The 16,957-nt window shown below is 43.9% G+C and overlaps 1 protein-coding gene across 3 annotated transcripts in view; it reads right to left on the bottom strand.

The window, feature by feature from the left end:
* washc1 (WASH complex subunit 1) overlaps nucleotides 1-15,253 on the bottom strand; it is a 30,422-nt gene extending 15,169 nt beyond the window's left edge. For 2 of the 3 annotated variants that reach the window (XM_043709419.2, XM_043709420.2), the window contains exons 1-3: nucleotides 14,369-15,253; nucleotides 12,936-13,095; nucleotides 10,573-10,684 (exon numbers count right to left, since the gene is read on the bottom strand). In XM_043709419.2, the coding sequence (XP_043565354.2) occupies nucleotides 10,573-10,684; nucleotides 12,936-13,075 (252 nt within the window). In that variant the 5' untranslated portion in view covers nucleotides 13,076-13,095; nucleotides 14,369-15,253. The remainder of the gene's footprint in view (nucleotides 1-10,572; nucleotides 10,685-12,935; nucleotides 13,096-14,368) is intronic. The other variant, XM_087997268.1, reaches the window with a different exon arrangement.
* Nucleotides 15,254-16,957: the final 1,704 nt, after the last annotated feature.

Genomic DNA, 16,957 nt, shown 5'->3' with positions numbered 1-16,957 from the left:
AATCAACAGAAATAGCTTCCATTTAATATTGCTTGAAGGATATCAGCTTTGGAGGATTGTGAAAAAAGAAATATATTTCCAGTTTTATGAATTTATCTGGATCGGTTTCTTTAAAAAGAGGTCATTCAAAGTTCACTGCAGAATTAGAATTTTTTTTATATAAGACAAGGCTCAGACCCCAAGAAGTCTGTTTGAAAAGTCACACAGAAAATGCTGGAGAAACTCAGCCACATATGTGTCATGATAGTTAATTACCAAATCAGAAGATTTGGGATAGAAATCACTAGGCTGTCAGCATTGAAGTAGTAAAGGTCATCAGAGTGGTGAAATGTTCATGCCATCCAAGTTGAGGAATCAAAATCTTCTTCATATTTCAAGCGAGAGTGAGAGAAAGAGAAAGAGAGAGATTGGAAGGAGTCAGATAAGCAGAAACATGAAAAGTTGCAAAAGAAGTATAATTGTTTTGGATTTGTGTCTCCAGCAATGGATGTGTTGGAATTAGGGTGAAACGTTGTTTTAATGCTTGTGACAAGATCTTTCTACATATATGCATATAGCTTACTTTATAAAAACTTTATTTTTGTTCAAGAATACTTGCTACTTCATTTGAATATGTTTAAACAAAACAACAAGAGAAGAAAAGAAAATCTCAGGCTAGGTTTAATTTTGGGATCTGACTCATCCAGTGGTACCATGAGCTGGAATCATCTGGGGCCTCATCCTTAACTAAAAGATTCCAGTAATTTTGTGGCAGCAGAATATTAGGATAACTGGTGTAATTCTCTAATTTCCCCTCTCACCTTTCCTAAATAGTGGAGTCACATATACAAATGTTCCCATCTGAAGGGCTGGACTCCTGAGCACAGAGAATTTTGGAAGATCTTCATGAAGACATCAATTTTTTTTCCCCATCTGCCAACTTCAAAACCCTGGGAAGCAAGTATTCAGGCCTGAGGGATTTTTTACTCCTCAGTGCAATCATTTTCTTAATTACTCTTAATTTGCTTGTTATTTTGGCAAAGTCCATTCTTGATCCAGTGCTAAACAATCCAAAGAAAGCACTATATTTCTCAACTGCAAATATTTGTACAAAATAGTTACGTCAACTTATATTAAAGTATAATGTTATTATCTCAGTTGTCTGTGTGTAATAGGTTCACTTTACTCTTAGTCACGTTTTCACAGATAGACTTTTTAAAAAGGGGCCAATTCACAACTCCTATAGTTTTAAATGATTTTCTCTTTTTACCAATGCAATCTCCGCTGCCTACCTGCTTCTTCTATTGACGCATATAGATGCAAGTCTATGATTATTAAGGATATTCCTCCCCCGTTGTTACATTCCCTTTCATTTTTATATTTGTTACAACTAGAATAGTCAATTTCCAATTTTGACCATTTGAGATTCAGCATTCAGTAATGACTGCTATGTTCTACCCATAAAATTATATGTGCATATGCAATTGATTCAATTTGATGCTTCTATTCATTTGATTACATTTTAATTTAAGGCATTAGTCCAAATCTGTCCATTTGTTCTCAATATTTTCTCATGTATCCTACTCCTGTTTGCAGATTTAATCACTTCACAACTTTCACATTTCAGGCTCACCACACAATCTCAAGCTATTACTCTACTCTCCCTTATGGTTTACAAGTGGTCACTGTTTTCATCCTTTCTGCTAGGACACTGATCCAAGCCTGTTTAAGTTGGCAGATGCATGTTCATTTCTTTAATCTATTTAAACACCATTTTACACCAGGCTCAAGTAATGATTATAAACCAACCTAGAGGTGCTAATTGCCACACTCTGAACAGAACCTCTTGCCTACTCTTTCCTATGTTTTGATCCCAATAAATACAACAAATGTACCTTCCTGCTCCAATATCCTTTGATGTTAGTTTAATATGTTGGTCACCCTAGACAAGGTAAACACAATATAAGCTTCTCACTTCTCTTTAGGAGGAGGTTATCATTTTCCTCAAATATTAAATCTACAACTACCATATTACGTTTCCTCACTTCCTTCATTTGGGCAACCTCCTGCTCCAAGTTCCCAGGCTCAGGATTCTACTATTCCTCTATTTTTACCCTATCTTTAGTTAGCAAGCACGTGAATTCTGTCCCACTGTTCTCTATCTAACCTGTGTTCTCCATAAGCTGCATGCTAGCAGTCACTTTAACACAGTTGTGACTAAGGTGTGGACTAACTGATCCAAATATGTCTCCCATTTCTTAATGGTCAGTGTATCCAACCCCCTTTCCAGCTGAAGTGCTTTCCTGGGAGAATCACACTGTCCACAACCCTCACATAATGCAGTCTAGACATAATCTGCTCTTTATACCTGAGACTAAAAAGTATTTACATATTGGAAAGGCATTTTGGAAAGGTAAATCAGGGCAGAACTTATACACAAAATGGTAAGGTCTTGGGGAGTGTTGCTGAACAAAGAGACCTTGGAGTGAAGGTTCATAGTTTTTTGAAAGTGGAGTCACAGGTACATAGGATAGTGAAGGTGTTTGGTATACTTGCCTTTATTGATCAGTGCATTGATTATATGAGTTGGGAGGTCCTGTTGCAGCTATATAGGACATTGCTGAGTTCACTTTTGGAACACTGTGTGCAATTCTAGTCTCCTTGCGAATAGGAAGGATATTAAGAAATTTGAAAGGGTTCAAAAAAATGATTTACAAGGATGTTGCTGGGGTTGGAGGATTTGAGCTATAGGGAGTCCAAAACTAGAGGACATAATTATAAGGAGAGATGGGAAAGATTTAAAGAAGGGGCAATTTCTTCACAAAGTGGACAGTGTGTGTATGGAATGAGCTGCCAGAGGAAGTGGTGGAGTCTGATACAATTACAACATTTCGAAGGCATCTGGGTAGGAAGGGTTTAGAAGGATAAATGCCAAACGCTTTCAAATGAGACTAGATTAATTTAGGCTATCTGGTCGGCATGGACAAGTTGGACCGAAGGATCTGTCTCTGTGCTGTATATCTCAAACTTATATGTAAAATTCAGATAGTTTCTAAGCTTAGAAACTATCATTTAGCTTGCATCAGAAAGTCAAATGTTAATGGCTAAATATATTTCCAAGACAGGATGGCGAGTGTTTTGGAGGAGAATTTGCAGGGGCTGCAGTTCTCATGTATCTGCTGCCCTTGTCCTTCTGGACGAAGGTGGTCGTGGATTTGGAACATGCTGTCTAAGGATCTTTGGTGAATTTCTGCAGTGCATCTTATTGATAGCACACACTGCTGCTACTGAGCGTTAGTGATGGAGAGAGTGTATGCTTGTGGACGTGGTGCCAAGGCTGCTTTGTCGAGCTTCTTTAGTGTAATTAAATCTATACCCATCAGGCAAGTGGGGAGTATTCAATCACACTCCTGAGTTGTGCCCTGTATATGGTAGGCAGGCTTTGGGGAGTCAGGAGGTGAGTGACTCACTTCAGGATCCCCAGCTTTCAGCCTTTTATGTTCATCCAGCTGCCCTGATGCTATTTGCCACATCACCTCTGCACAGCACTGCGTTCAGATGTTTTTCATTCTCTGATTAACGTAAGCATTTCATTGAGTAATTTGTATGCAAGCAGAGCTGACAAATGAGTTCAGAATGATGTTGGATAGTCATTTGAGAGAAGTAAGCTTATTGAAGCAGGGCTGAAAATGTGTTGCTGGAAAAGCGCAGCAGGTCGGGCAGCATCCAAGGAGAATCGACATTTCAGGCATGAGCCCTTCTTCAGGAATGAGGAAAGTGTGTCCAGCAGGCTAAGATAAAAGGTAGGGAGGAGGGACGTTGGAAATGTGATAGGTGGAAGGAGGTCAAGGTGAGGGTGATAGGCCGGAGTGGGGTGGGGGCGGAGAGGTCAGGAAGAAGATTGCAGGTTAGGAAGGCGGTGCTGAGTTCGAGGGATTTGACGGAGACAAGGTGGGGGGAGGGGAAATGAGGAAACTGGAGAAATCTGAGTTCATCCCTTGTGGTTGGAGGGTTCCTAGGCGGAAGATGAGGTGCTCTTCCTCCAACCGTCGTGTTGCTATGGTCTGGCGATGGAGGAGTCCAAGGACATGCAAGTTCCGCAAATAGGCGGCCTGTCTCCCCAATATAGAGGAGGCTACATCGGGTGCAGCGGATGCAGTAAATGATGTGTGTGGAGGTGCAGGTGAATTTGTGGCAGATATGGAAAGATCTCTTGGGGCCTTGGAGGGAAGTAAGGGGGGAGGTGTGGGCGCAAGTTTTGCATTTCTTGCGGTTGCAGGGGAAGGTGTCGGGAGTGGAGGTTGGGTTGGTGGGGGGTGTGACCTGACGAGGGAGTCACGGAGGAAGTGGTCTTTTCAGAACGCTTATAGGGGAGGGGAGGGAAATATATCCCTGGTGGTGGGGTCCGTTTGGAGGTAGCAGAAATGACGACGGATGATACGATGTATATGGAGGTTGGTGGGGACCAGTGGGGTTCTGTCCTGGTGGCGATTGGAGGGGCGGGGCTCAAGGGCGCAGGAGCAGGAAGTGGAGGAGATGCGGTGGAGGGCATCGTCGATCACGTCTGGGGGAAAATTACGGTCTTTGAAAAAAGGAGGCCATCTGGCTTGTACGGTATTGGAACTGGTCCCCCTGGGAGCAGATGCGGCGGAGACAAAGGAATTGGGAATATGGGATGGCGTTTTTACAGGGGGCAGGGTGGGAGGAGGTGGAGTCTAGGTAGCTGTGGGAGTCGGTCAGTTTATAGTAAATGTTAGTGTTGATTCGGTCGCCCGAGATAGAAATGGAAAGGTCTAGGAAGGGGAGGGAGGAGTCTGAGACGGTCCAGGTGAATTTGAGGTCGGGGTGGAAGGTGTTGGTAATGTGGATGAACCGTTCAACCTCCTCATGGGAGCACAAGGCAGCGCCGATACAGTCATCGATGTAGTGGAGGAAAAGGTGGGGGGTGGTGTCAGTGTAGCTGCGGAAGATGGACTGTTCCACATATCCTACGAAGAGGCAGGCATAGCTGGGGCCCATGTGGGTGCCCATGGCTACTCCTTTGGTTTGGAGGAAGTGGGAGGATTGGAAAGAGAAGTTGTTCAGAGTGAGGACCAGTTCAGTCAGTCGAAGGAGGGTGTCAGTGGAAGGGTACTGGTTGGTACGGCGGGAAAGGAAGAAGCGGAGGGCTTTGAGTCCTTCGTGATGGGGGATGGAGGTGTACAGGGACTGGATGTCCATGGTGAAAATAAGGCATTGGGGACTGGGGAAGCGAAAATCATGGAGGAGGTGGAGGGCGTGGGTGGTGTCCCGACCGTAGGTGGGGAGTTCTTGGACTAAGAGGGACAGGACCGTGTTGAGGTATGAAGAGATGAGTTCGGTGGGGCAGGAGCAGGCTGAGACAATGGGTCGTCCGGGGCAGTCAGGTTTGTGGATTTTGGGCAGGAGGTAGAAACGGGCGGTACAGGGTTGTGGAACTATGAGGTTGGAGGCGGTGGATGGGAGATCCCCTGAGGTGATGAAGTTATAGATGGTCTGGGAGATGATGGTTTGGTGGTGGGAGGTGGGGTCATGGTCAAGGGGACAGTAGGAGGAGGTGTCCGCGAGCTGGCGTTTAGCCTCAGCAGTGTAAAGGTCGGTGTGCCAAACTACTACCGCGCCTCCCTTTGCGACTCCTCCATCGCTAGACCATAGCAATACGACGGTTGGAGGAAGAGCGCCTCATCTTCCCCATAGGAACCCTCCAACCACAAGGAATGAACTCAGATTTCTCCAGTTTCCTCAATTCCCATCCCCCCACCTTGTCTCAGTCAAATCCCTCGAACTCAGCACCGCCTTCCTAACCTACAATCTTCTTCCTGACCTCTCCGCCCCCACCCCCACTCCAGCCTATCACCCTCACCTTGACCTCCTTCCACCTATCACATTTCCAATGCCCCTCCCCAAAGTCCCTCCTCCCTACCTTTTATCTTAGCCTGCTGGACACTTTCCTCATTACTGAAGAAGGGATCATGCCCGAAACGTCGATTCTCCTGCTCCTTGGATGCTGCCTGACCTGCTGCGCTTTTCCAGCAACACATTTTCAGCTCTGATCTCCAGCATCTGCAGTCCTCACTTTCTCCTTATTGAAGCCGGGGCATGGAAATGAGGGAAATAGAACTGATTAGTTTGGGATTATGGTTGGCAGGGACTGATTGGACCAAAGGGTCTGTTCTGTGCTGTACCACGATGATTATGACTCTAGAGAGTGCTAGTATTAATGTGATGGCTTGAATGGTCTATGCAGTGTGCTGATGACTCGTGGGTGGAGTTTAGTGGTTATGGGCAATCTCAGGCAGATCCATCTGCATTCCCACAGTCTCTGCAAGCTGACCACCTATCCTTGTTGCTAGCAGTGTCCTTGGACTGTTGCAAGGGGAATTCCTGGCTCCTTGAGATCTCCCAACGATCTATCTATTCCGCCAAGCCCTTTCAGAGTTTTAAAGTGATGTCAGGTCAACCCCAAAGTCCTCCCTTTTCTAGAGAAAGGAGCCCCAGCTGGTTCAGTCTTCCTCAATCAGACTCAATATTGACGTATACAAGGTCAAGTTCTAGTGGAAACCATCCAGAAATGCGGGAGACGCCGGATCCAGCATAACCTTTTAAAATGTAGAAAAGTATTTTAAATAAAACAGAAGTTTAAGAATGACAGTATTTATGCTAAAGTGGATGGCTCAGTCAAAGATACAGCAACAACGACTTATGTTTATTACGCCGCGAAGGCGGCGTTTGGTATGCTTGCCTTTATTGGTCAGTGCATAAGTATAGAAGTTGGGACGTCATGTACAGGACACTGGTTAGGCTACTTTTGGAATACTGCATTCAATTGTGGTCTCCCTGTTATAGGATGGATGTTGTGACACTTGAAAGGATTCAGAAAAGATTTAAGAATATTGCTGGAGTTAGAGGTTTTGAGCTATACAGAGAGGAGTAGAAGATTGGGACTGTTCTCCTTTGAGTGTTCAAGGCTGAGAGGTGACCTTATAGAGTTTTATAAAATCATGAGGGGCATGGATAGGGTGAATAACCAAGGTCTTTTGCCCAAGGTAGGGGAATCCAAAACTAGAAGACATAAGTTTAATGTAAGACGGTCAAGATTTATAAAGGACAACTTTTTCACGCAGAGGGTGGTGCATGTGTGGAATGAGCTGCCAGAGGAAGTGATAGAGGCTGGTACAATTACAACATTTAAAAGGCATCTGGCTGGGTATATGAATAGGAAAGGTTGAGAGGGATGTGGACCAAAAGCTGGCAAATGGGACTAGATTAATATGGAAGATTTGGTTGGCATGGACAAGTTGGACCAAAGAGTGTTTCTATGCTGTACATCTCTATGACTCGATATGGATCTATGTGAATGTAACGTGCTTCACAAGATTGTCATAAGGCAACATATTTAACTGGATGGGTATATGAATAGAAAGGGTTTGGAGGGTTGCACCAAATGATCTGTTTCTGTGCTGTACATCTGTGACTTGATGACTTTAAATAAGAAAGATTGTTAATGCCCCTGCAAACAAAAATTTAACATTAATCTGTAACAAGGGGCAATGCCATATTGGATTTGGTACTAGGGAATGAACCAGGCCAGATGTTAGACTTGGAGGTAGATAAAGCACTTTGGCGATAGTGACCATAATTCAGTTAAATTTACAATAGTAATGGGCAGGGATCGGTATATACTGCAGGGAAAGAGGTATAGCTGGGGGAAAGGCAATTATAATGTGATTAGGCAAGATTTAAGATGCATAGGATGGGGAAGGAAATTGCAGGGGATGGACAGACTTGAAATGTGGAGCTCATTCAAGCAACAGATACTGCGGGTCCTTGATAAGTAGATACCCATCAGGCAGGGAAGTAGTTGTCGAGAGGGAGCCAGTTTACTAAAGAGGTTGAAGCTCTTATCAAGAGGAGGAAGGAGGCTTATGTGAGGATGAGGCATGAAGGCTCAGATAGGAGGCTGGAGAGTTATAAGTTAGCCAGAAAAGGTCTAAAGAGAGGGCAAGAGCCAGGAGGCGACATGAGAAGTTGTTGGCGGATAGATTCAAGGAATACCCCAAGGCCTTCTATAGTATATCAGGAATAAAAGAATGACTAGTGTGAGATTAAGGCCAATCAAAGATAGTAGTGGAAAGTTATGTGTGGAATCTGAGGACGTAGAGGTTATGCCTAATCAATACTTTTGGTCAGTAATCACATTGGAAAAGGGAAATGTTAGTGAGAATAGGGAGACACAGGCTACAAGATTAGATGGGATTGAGGTTGACAAAGAGGAGGTTTTAGCAATTTTGGAAGATGTGAAAATAGATAAGACCCCGGGGCTGGATGGGATTTATCCTCGGATTATCTGGCAAGCCAGGGAGGAGATTGCAGAGCCTTTGGCTTCAATTTTTATGTCATCACTGTCGACAGTAGTGCCAGAAGACTGGAGGGTAGCAAATGTCATTCCCTCATTTAAGAAGGGGAGACGAGACAACTCTAGCAATTATAAGCCAGTGAGCCTTACTTCGGTTGTGGGTAAGGTTTTGGAAATGGTTAAAAATAAAAACATACAACATCAGTTTATAATCCAACAGGTTTAATTGGAACCACTAGCTTTCAGAGTGCTGCTCCTTCATCAGGTGGTTGTGGAGTATAAAATCGTAGGACACAATTTAAGAGTATCTTACAATCTTGTACTCCACAACTATCTGATGAAGGGGCAGCACTCCAAAAGCTAGTGCTTTCAATTAAACCTGTTGGACTATAACCTGGTGTTGTGATTTTTAACTTTGATCATCCCAGTCCAACCCAGCATCTCCAAATCTTGGAAAAGATTACAAGTGATAGGATTTATAATCATCTAGACAGGAATAATTTGATTAAGGATAGTCAACACGGTTTTGTGAAGGGTAGGTTGTGCCTCAATAACCTTATTGAGTTCGTTGAGAAGGTGCTAAAACAGGTGGATGAAGGTAAAGAGGTTGATGTGGTGCACATGGACTTCAATAAGGCGTTTGATAAGGTTCCACATGGTAGGCTATTGTACAAAATACGGAGTTTAAGGATTGAAGGTGATTTAGCAGTTTGGAATCAGAAATTGGCTAGCTGAAAGAAGACAGAGGGTGGTGGGTGAAGGGAAACGTTCATCCTAGAACTCAGTTACCAGTGGTGTGTCGCACGGATCTGTTTTGAGGCCACTGTTGTTTGTCATTTTTATAAAATGATCTGGATATGAGCGTCAAAGGATGGATTAGTAAATTTGCAGATGACACTAAGGCAGGCAGTGTTGTGGATAGTGCCAAAGGATGTTGTGGGTTACAGAGGGACATAGATATGATGCAGAGCTGGGCTGAGAAGTTGCAAATGGAGTTTAATGCAGAAAGGTGTGCGGTAGTTCACTTTGGAAGAAATAGCAAGAGTGCAGGGTACTGGGCTAATAGTAAAATTTTTGGCAGTGTAGATGAACAGAGAGATCTTGGTGAGCTGGTGCATAAATCCCTGAAAGTTGCCACCCAGGTTGATAGGGTTGTTAAGGCGGCAAATGGCGTGCTGGCGTTTTTTGGTAGGGAGATCGAGTTTCAGAGCCATGAGGTCATGCTTCAGCTATACAAGACACTGGTATGTCTGCATTTGGAGTACTGCGTGCAGTTCTGGCCACCGCATTATAGGAATGTGGAAGGTTTGGAAAGGGTTAGCGGAGATTTACTAGGACGTTGCCTGGTATGAAGGGAAGCTGTTACGAGGAAAGGCTGAGGGAACCGAAGCTGATTTTGTTGGAGAGAAGAAGGTTAAAAGGTGACTTAATCAAGATGTATATGATAATCAGAAGGTTAGATAGGGTGGACAGTGAGAGCCTTTTTTTCCTCGGATGCCGAAGGCTAATACGAGGGCACATGGCTAAGTTGAGGGGTGATAGATTTAGGTCAGATATTAGGGGTAGTTTCTCCACTGCTTGCAATAGTAGTAGACTCGCCGATGTTAAGGGCATTTAAATGGGCATTGGACATACATATGGATAATAATGGAAGGGCATAGGTTAAATGGGCAACAGATTATTTTCACAGGTCGGTGCAACATAGAGGGCCGACAGACCTGTATTGCGCTGTATTGTTATATGTTCTATGTAAGCTGTACCATTCCATAACATATGCTGATATTGTGTGATTGAGCTTTTCTCCTTTTGTTTGGTGCAGACTGTTCACTCACAAATTTTACAAGAGGCAGAGACTCATGTTTTAGCAGTTGCTCTACTATCAAGGTTACAGAACCTACTTTGAACATTACAGGCAAAAGGAAGCATGTGCTATCACATTTACAGCAAAGACGAATTCTCACTAAATTCTAAAATTGCCATTCTCCTCCTCGATCACCAAAAGGTTAAATAGCTTTTTGGCTGAAAGCAAGGAAAAAGACCTGAGTCAACTGAAATTGAAGTGCAGCTATTTGGCACTGAAAGTCAGATCACCTAACTTCAAATCATGGAAAAAACAGGGCCAGTGTCACGTGGAAGGAACTCTGTTTTGAATTCACACACTATGCAGAAACAGTCCAGAACTGCACATACCAATACAGTCCTGGAAAGTTAACTCTTACTTTAGTAGCTTTCTTGCTGCCTTTGATTTTCTTGATTTTAGCCTGTGCCAAGTTGATCCGGTCATTGATGGACTGCAAGCGAGTTTGATTGCTCGCTACGTTTTGGGAAACCCTGTAACAAGATATTACGCTGTTAAAATTTGTTTAAATTATGAAGCATTAATATAAAAATACTTTTGCCAAGAAGGTGAAAGGTAAAGTCACCATTGTCTTACCAGACCACAAGGCTGCTATCTCACTAGACAGATAACCAGTGGTGGTTTTACTGGAGGGTCACCAGGCCTCAGGTGAGGGGAAGCAGTTAAGAAAGAGAGTCCATCATATTAACCTCAGCCAGTGTGGGAATTGAACCCTGCATGGCACCCCAGCCAACTGAGCTAACCAGTCACCACTTCTTTACTTTTTGCCACCACTCAGTTAGGATGTATGCAATTAAAAGGGAGGGTAGAAAACAGATTCATTATTGGTTAGAAGAGCAAAACAGAGTAAGGGTTAAGAGTCTTTGAAAGTGGCTCCAAACATCATTGGTTTGATGGAGCAGAGTTGGACAATTAGTGCAAGACTAAATAGTATTGTCTATAAGGCCAAATGGAAGCTATAAAGTGATATTATCAAGATGAGAGAATAAAACATGGACCAAACACATTAGCTGAGATCATTCCAGAATAGCAATCATCAGATTGCCACTTCACTCAAATCTATCCCCACTCTGGCATGGCTCTGCATCTCTGGCTGGGTTATTTGAGCCCAGTCTCTCCAGAGATGCAAAGTAAATATGATAGCTTCACTGTAGCACTCGGGCAGTCCCCTGTCCATGGTACAAGCTGCCACAAGGTCAACTTAAAGTTCCAGTGTGAAAAAGGGAGTGCATGAATGAGTAGTGTGGATAATTGGTTTGGGGTTAGTCATGTCGTAGGTGATGGGACTAAAGTGCTGGAGGGGTCATTGTGGTCAAGAGGGGCAGTTGGATCAGTTTGGGAATAGTCAGATGGTGGGATATCATCAGATCTGGCTTTGGTGGAGGGTGAATTGGGTTCAGTCAGGTTAGGGGTATAGACAAACCGTTGGGCAGTAATAGTGTATCCTATAGTTATCCAGAGGTCACACTACAGTTTGATCTGCCTATGTATTCAGGTTAAGAACCCAGTAATGGTCTGAAGAAGACTAACACAGTCAAAGCCATTTGCAGAGACCTGGGGTCTTCCACAGGTCACTGTCACACATTGGATTGTAAATCTGGTCTCCAGCAATCTGGAGAGCAAAGATCTGGGCCAGTGACGCTGATGGCAAGTTGATACATTTTAGCAAAACAAAGTAAAACTTATATTCTGAATAGGAATAGGCTTGATACAGTGATGTTAGAAGCATGTAAGAGTATCTAATTTAGATAATCAATGGCATCATTGTTACATCCGAGTTGCATGTTATATAGGTAGGTCATTGGACAACATTTGTCCAAGCCAGTACTTGAGATCCATAGGAACCAATCCTGTACTGGTCCACTGATACGAATGAAACTTTTGACTACATTTCCATTAATATCCATTATGCCCTCTAATCATAGAAACTCTCAACAGGAAAAACACCTTTCTGCATCTAACCTGCAAGTGCCCTAAGAATTTTGTATGCTTCAATACGGTCACCCCTCATTTATTTAAACTCCAATGAGTACAGGTCCAACCCATTCGACCTCTAAGACAGTTGTACCATACAGGATCAGTCCACTGCAGTGGCTCCCAACCTTTTCAGCATCAAGGCACATTACAAGGCAAACAATTACACAGCACATCCACTTTTTCATTTAATGGATTTATTCGCATTTACTATAGTTCCAGCCTTCTAGAGAAGTTTGCAACATAATACGTGCAACAAGCCAAAGGAGGATCAAAAGCATGACTCCAGTTCTCTTATCCTTGTTTCTCAATATTAGGCTTCATCGCTTACTTTGCCCATCCATTTCACACATTAGATTTACCTCTGTAAAGACTGCACAATCTACTCTCCTTCATTCTCTGGAACTCCCTCTATAAATAAACCTGCCTTCCTCCTCCTTGGTCTTTAAAAACCTCCTTAAACCCTTCACTTTGATCACTTCCACTTTTAGTTGTTGCAATTCATTTCCTATCACATGCTTCAAGACATTATCTTGAATGAAGGAGGGCTTACATGTGCAAGTTATTAAATAGATTAATATGGACTTCCTTTTTCAAGTATTCTGTGCTTCATTTTGAACTTGTAAACTTTTGTTAATTCTTGAGAATGACAGTACTCAGACAATTACAGAATTAAACACTGCTGCTCACGAACACAAAATCTAATATTTAGATAAATTTCTCAAAATTCATGTCCCTTATGCTCCATACCTAGTGAAAACATCATTGGAGATTTTCTGGAGATATAGAAGGGCATCACTGATCTGGTGAATGGCTTCTTCACGTCGCAAGTCTGGTTGGATGATTGGAACTGTGTATACCTGCCCTTCGGTGAAGTACTTTTGCATCATTTTAATTCAATGTGGGTAAACTGGAAAACAAGGCAGTGATGATTAAAATTTACTTTTCACAGGAACTAATGACAATCTTTCACTGAAAAACTGATTAGCATGTGACTAAATATAAGGCATTTCACAGGGATTGCTCCCTCGGGACACCCTAGTCCATTCCACGACTAAAATCACAAACTGCATTTCCCACAGCACCTTCCAACGTAACTGCAGAAGGCGCAACACCTGCCCTTTCACATCATCCCTGCTCACCATCCGAGAGCCTCAACAGTCTTTCTGGGTGAAGCAGCATTCTACCTGTACCTCCTCCAATCTTGTGTATTGTACTTGTTGCACCCAATTTGGCCTAATCTACATTTGAGAAACCAAACGCAGACTGGGTGACTGGAGAACACCTCCAGTCTGTGTACAAGCATGATCCTGACCTTCCCGTAGCTGGTCATTTCAACACAGAGTCCTGCTAGCATGCCCACTTGCCTCTCCTCAGCATGCTGCAGTGCTCCAGTGAATCACAACACAAATTGGAGGAACATCTCATCTTCAGTCTAGGCACTTTACAGCCTTCTGGACTTAAATATATAGAGTTCAACTCCCATTTCTTCCCTTCCTTTTAGCTTTACTTTGTATCTGTCACCATATCCTCTCTCCCCCTACCCCAATAGGCCTGTCTTCTTTTTCAAGTCTGGCAGTTAGACACCATTGTTCTGCCATTCTCCCATTCCAATCACTTAATCGGAACCATCAACATCTTTTCTCCACCAACACACTAAACCCCAACTATAGCATAAATGCTGCCCCTTCCACACTTCACTTCAGCTTTGAAGAAGTCATCTAGACTCAAAACATTAGCTTGCTCTCCCTCCATGGATGCTGTCTGACCTTCTGTGATCTCCAGCATTTGTTGTTTTCAGCACAGATTCCAGCATCTGCAGTAATTTGCTTCGATCATGCATTTGCAAACAGATGCAGAGTACAAATTTAAAAGGCCACATGAACTCAATTAGACTACAGCCCGTGTTTTATTGGAGATCTGAATCTCTAATTGAATTAGAGATACTTAACTGTTTTGATAACAATACATTTAACTATTTCTAATTAATGCAAGTTACTTTCCTTTGAACACCACTTAGTATTGACCTTTATGAGTTAACTAGACATACTTTTATCATGTCTGAGAAGGAGTAAACAGATAAAGGTAATGTTGACCATAAAGAAAAGATGCTCAAGATCCATGAACCCCAAGGTTTACTGGTATCTTGTAGACAGCTGAAGCTATGTCCAGCTTGCTCTCACCTCCACAGCCTCTATAAACAATTGAAGCGGTGTCCCCTGGTCTCTGTAGGTGGCTGAAGCGGTGTCCCCCAGTCTCTGTAGGTGGCTGAAGCGGTGCTCCCCAGTCTCTGTAGGTGGCTGAAGCGGTGCTCCCCAGTCTCTGTCGGTGACTGAAGCGGTGACCCCAGTCTCTGTCGGTGACTGAAGCGGTGTCCCCCAGTCTCTGTCGGTGACTGAAGCGGTGTCCCCCAGTCTCTGTAGGTGGCTGAAGCGGTGTCCCCCAGTCTCTGTAGGTGGCTGAAGCGGTGCTCCCCAGTCTCTGTAGGTGGCTGAAGCGGTGCTCCCCAGTCTCTGTCGGTGACTGAAGCGGTGACCCCAGTCTCTGTCGGTGACTGAAGCGGTGACCCCAGTCTCTGTCGGTGACTGAAGCGGTGTCCCCCAGTCTCTGTAGGTGACTGAAGCGGTGACCCCAGTCTCTGTAGGTGGCTGAAGCGGTGTCCCCTAGTCTCTGTAGGTGGCTGAAGCAGTGTCCCCTAGTCTCTGTAGGTGGCTGAAGCGGTGTCCCCCAGTAGCTGTAGGTGACTGAAGCGGTGTCCCCCAGTCTCTGTAGGTGACTGAAGCGGTGTCCCTCAGTCTCTGTAGGTGGCTGAAGATGCTTCCAGTTTAAAAAACCTGTTGCATTTCCCTTGTCAGGGTACCTCGGCCCACGCATGCGTACACCGACCACTATTTGCGAAACTCTCCCGAATAAAGCAACTAATTAATTAACACCAATTCCGTCTTCTAATACTCTACCATCATGTTTTCATTCTTCACTGTTCAAACACAAACATCCTATTCCATGATACAACTTTCAAGCCCTAACGACTCAGGCAGTCATCGGCGCTCGCGCAACGACTACGGTTTATGCGCATGCGTACATCTTCAGCACAAGCTACCAACCCCACCCATCACCATATGCCACGCCCTCCACAGCAAGCCGCGCCCATCACAACAAGCCACGCCCGCCACAGCAAGCCGCGCCCATCACAAGCCACGCCCACCACAACAAGCCACGCCCTCCCCCCGCAAGCCGCGCCAGCCACAGCAAGCCGCGCCCGCCACAGCAAGCCGCGCCCATCATAAGCCACGCCCACCACAACAAGCCACGCCCTCTCCCCCGCAAGCCGCGCACATCACAACAAGCCGCGCCCACCGCAAAGCCCTGCCCCCAGAGTGTTCCTACTTGTCATCAGCCTGTTCAGACATGGACTTGAACCGAGACCCTTTGACCCAGGCAGTGCTACAAGTCAAAACCCGGTGTGTTTACATTCCTGCGTACTAACTGCCCTTCATTTCACTTTACGAAGTTAGCCCCTATTTTTCTCTCAGTTATCTGGTTGTCTTTTCAGTTGCTCCCTGTGATTGCACATTCGAACTACAAACTGGGTAGAATAACAGTAAAGCCAAAAGATAGAGGAGCAGAATTGGGCCATTTAGCTGATGGAATCTGCTTTGCCATTCAATAGCTGGTCCGATCACTCTCAATTCCACTTTCCTGCCTTTTTCTTATAGTCCTTGATTCCCTCTACTGATTAAAAAGCTGACTGTCTAAACTTTGAATATACTTAATGACCCAGCCTCAGTAGCCAAAGGTAAAGAATTCCACAGATTCCCTACCCCTACCCAAATCCTAACTGGGAGAAACCCTACTTTAAGATTATGTCCTCTAGTCCGAGATTCTTCTGGTGAGGGAAGCAACATTTCTGTACCTATCTTATCAAGTCTCCTAAGAATCTCGTTCTTCTACATTCCAAGCAGTACAGGCCCAACCTACTCAACCTCTCCTCATAAGACAGGCCCTCTATAGCTGATATCAGCCTAGTGAACCTTCTCTGGACAGTCTCCAATGCCAGCGTATATTTCCTTAGATAAGGAGCCTAAAACGATTTACAATATTCCCCAATTGTTGTCTGAAAATGGCCTTTTATTTTCACAAGAATTCACTGTTTTTATATTGTATCTCCTTTGAAATAGAAACCATTTTCCCCTTATTTTCCTGATTACCTATTGAATTTGGATTCTGTATTATTCTGATTTATGCTCAAGGACATCCAATATCCTTTGTTCTGTAGCTTTCTTTAGCCTCTCCATTTAACTAATATTTAGCTCCACTATTTTCCCTTCCGAAGTCATGTTATATTTCAAGCTAACTCGCCTATAGTTAGCTGTGTGTGTCTCATTCCCTTTTTAAGTATAGCTGTTACATTGGCAGTTTCATAATCCTCTGGGACTTTTCCAGAATGTAAGATTTCTTTAAAGATTGCTACTAATGTATCCACTATTTCTTTCAATATCCTAGGATGCCTCCCATCAGGTCCAAGTGGCTTGTCAATATTTAGCCCCATTAGTTTCCTTCATGCTATTTCTCTAGTCATATTTACTGTATTTATTTCCTCTCCACTTTTTTTCCTTTGACTATTTAGTAATTTGGGAATGCTGTTAGTGCCTTTTATCATGAAGATTGATGCAAAATACTTATTGAACTCTTCTGACCTCTCCTGGGTCCCTATTATTATTTCCCCAGCCTCATTCTCCAAGGGCACTATGTTAACGTTGGCATCTCTCTTC

This window comes from Chiloscyllium plagiosum, unplaced genomic scaffold, assembly GCF_037043375.1.
Source record: "Chiloscyllium plagiosum isolate Xiang-an unplaced genomic scaffold, Cpla_swu_hap1 HiC_scaffold_19, whole genome shotgun sequence".
Classification (NCBI taxonomy): domain Eukaryota; kingdom Metazoa; phylum Chordata; class Chondrichthyes; order Orectolobiformes; family Hemiscylliidae; genus Chiloscyllium; species Chiloscyllium plagiosum.
This window is presented reverse-complemented; position numbering and strand designations above follow the sequence as displayed.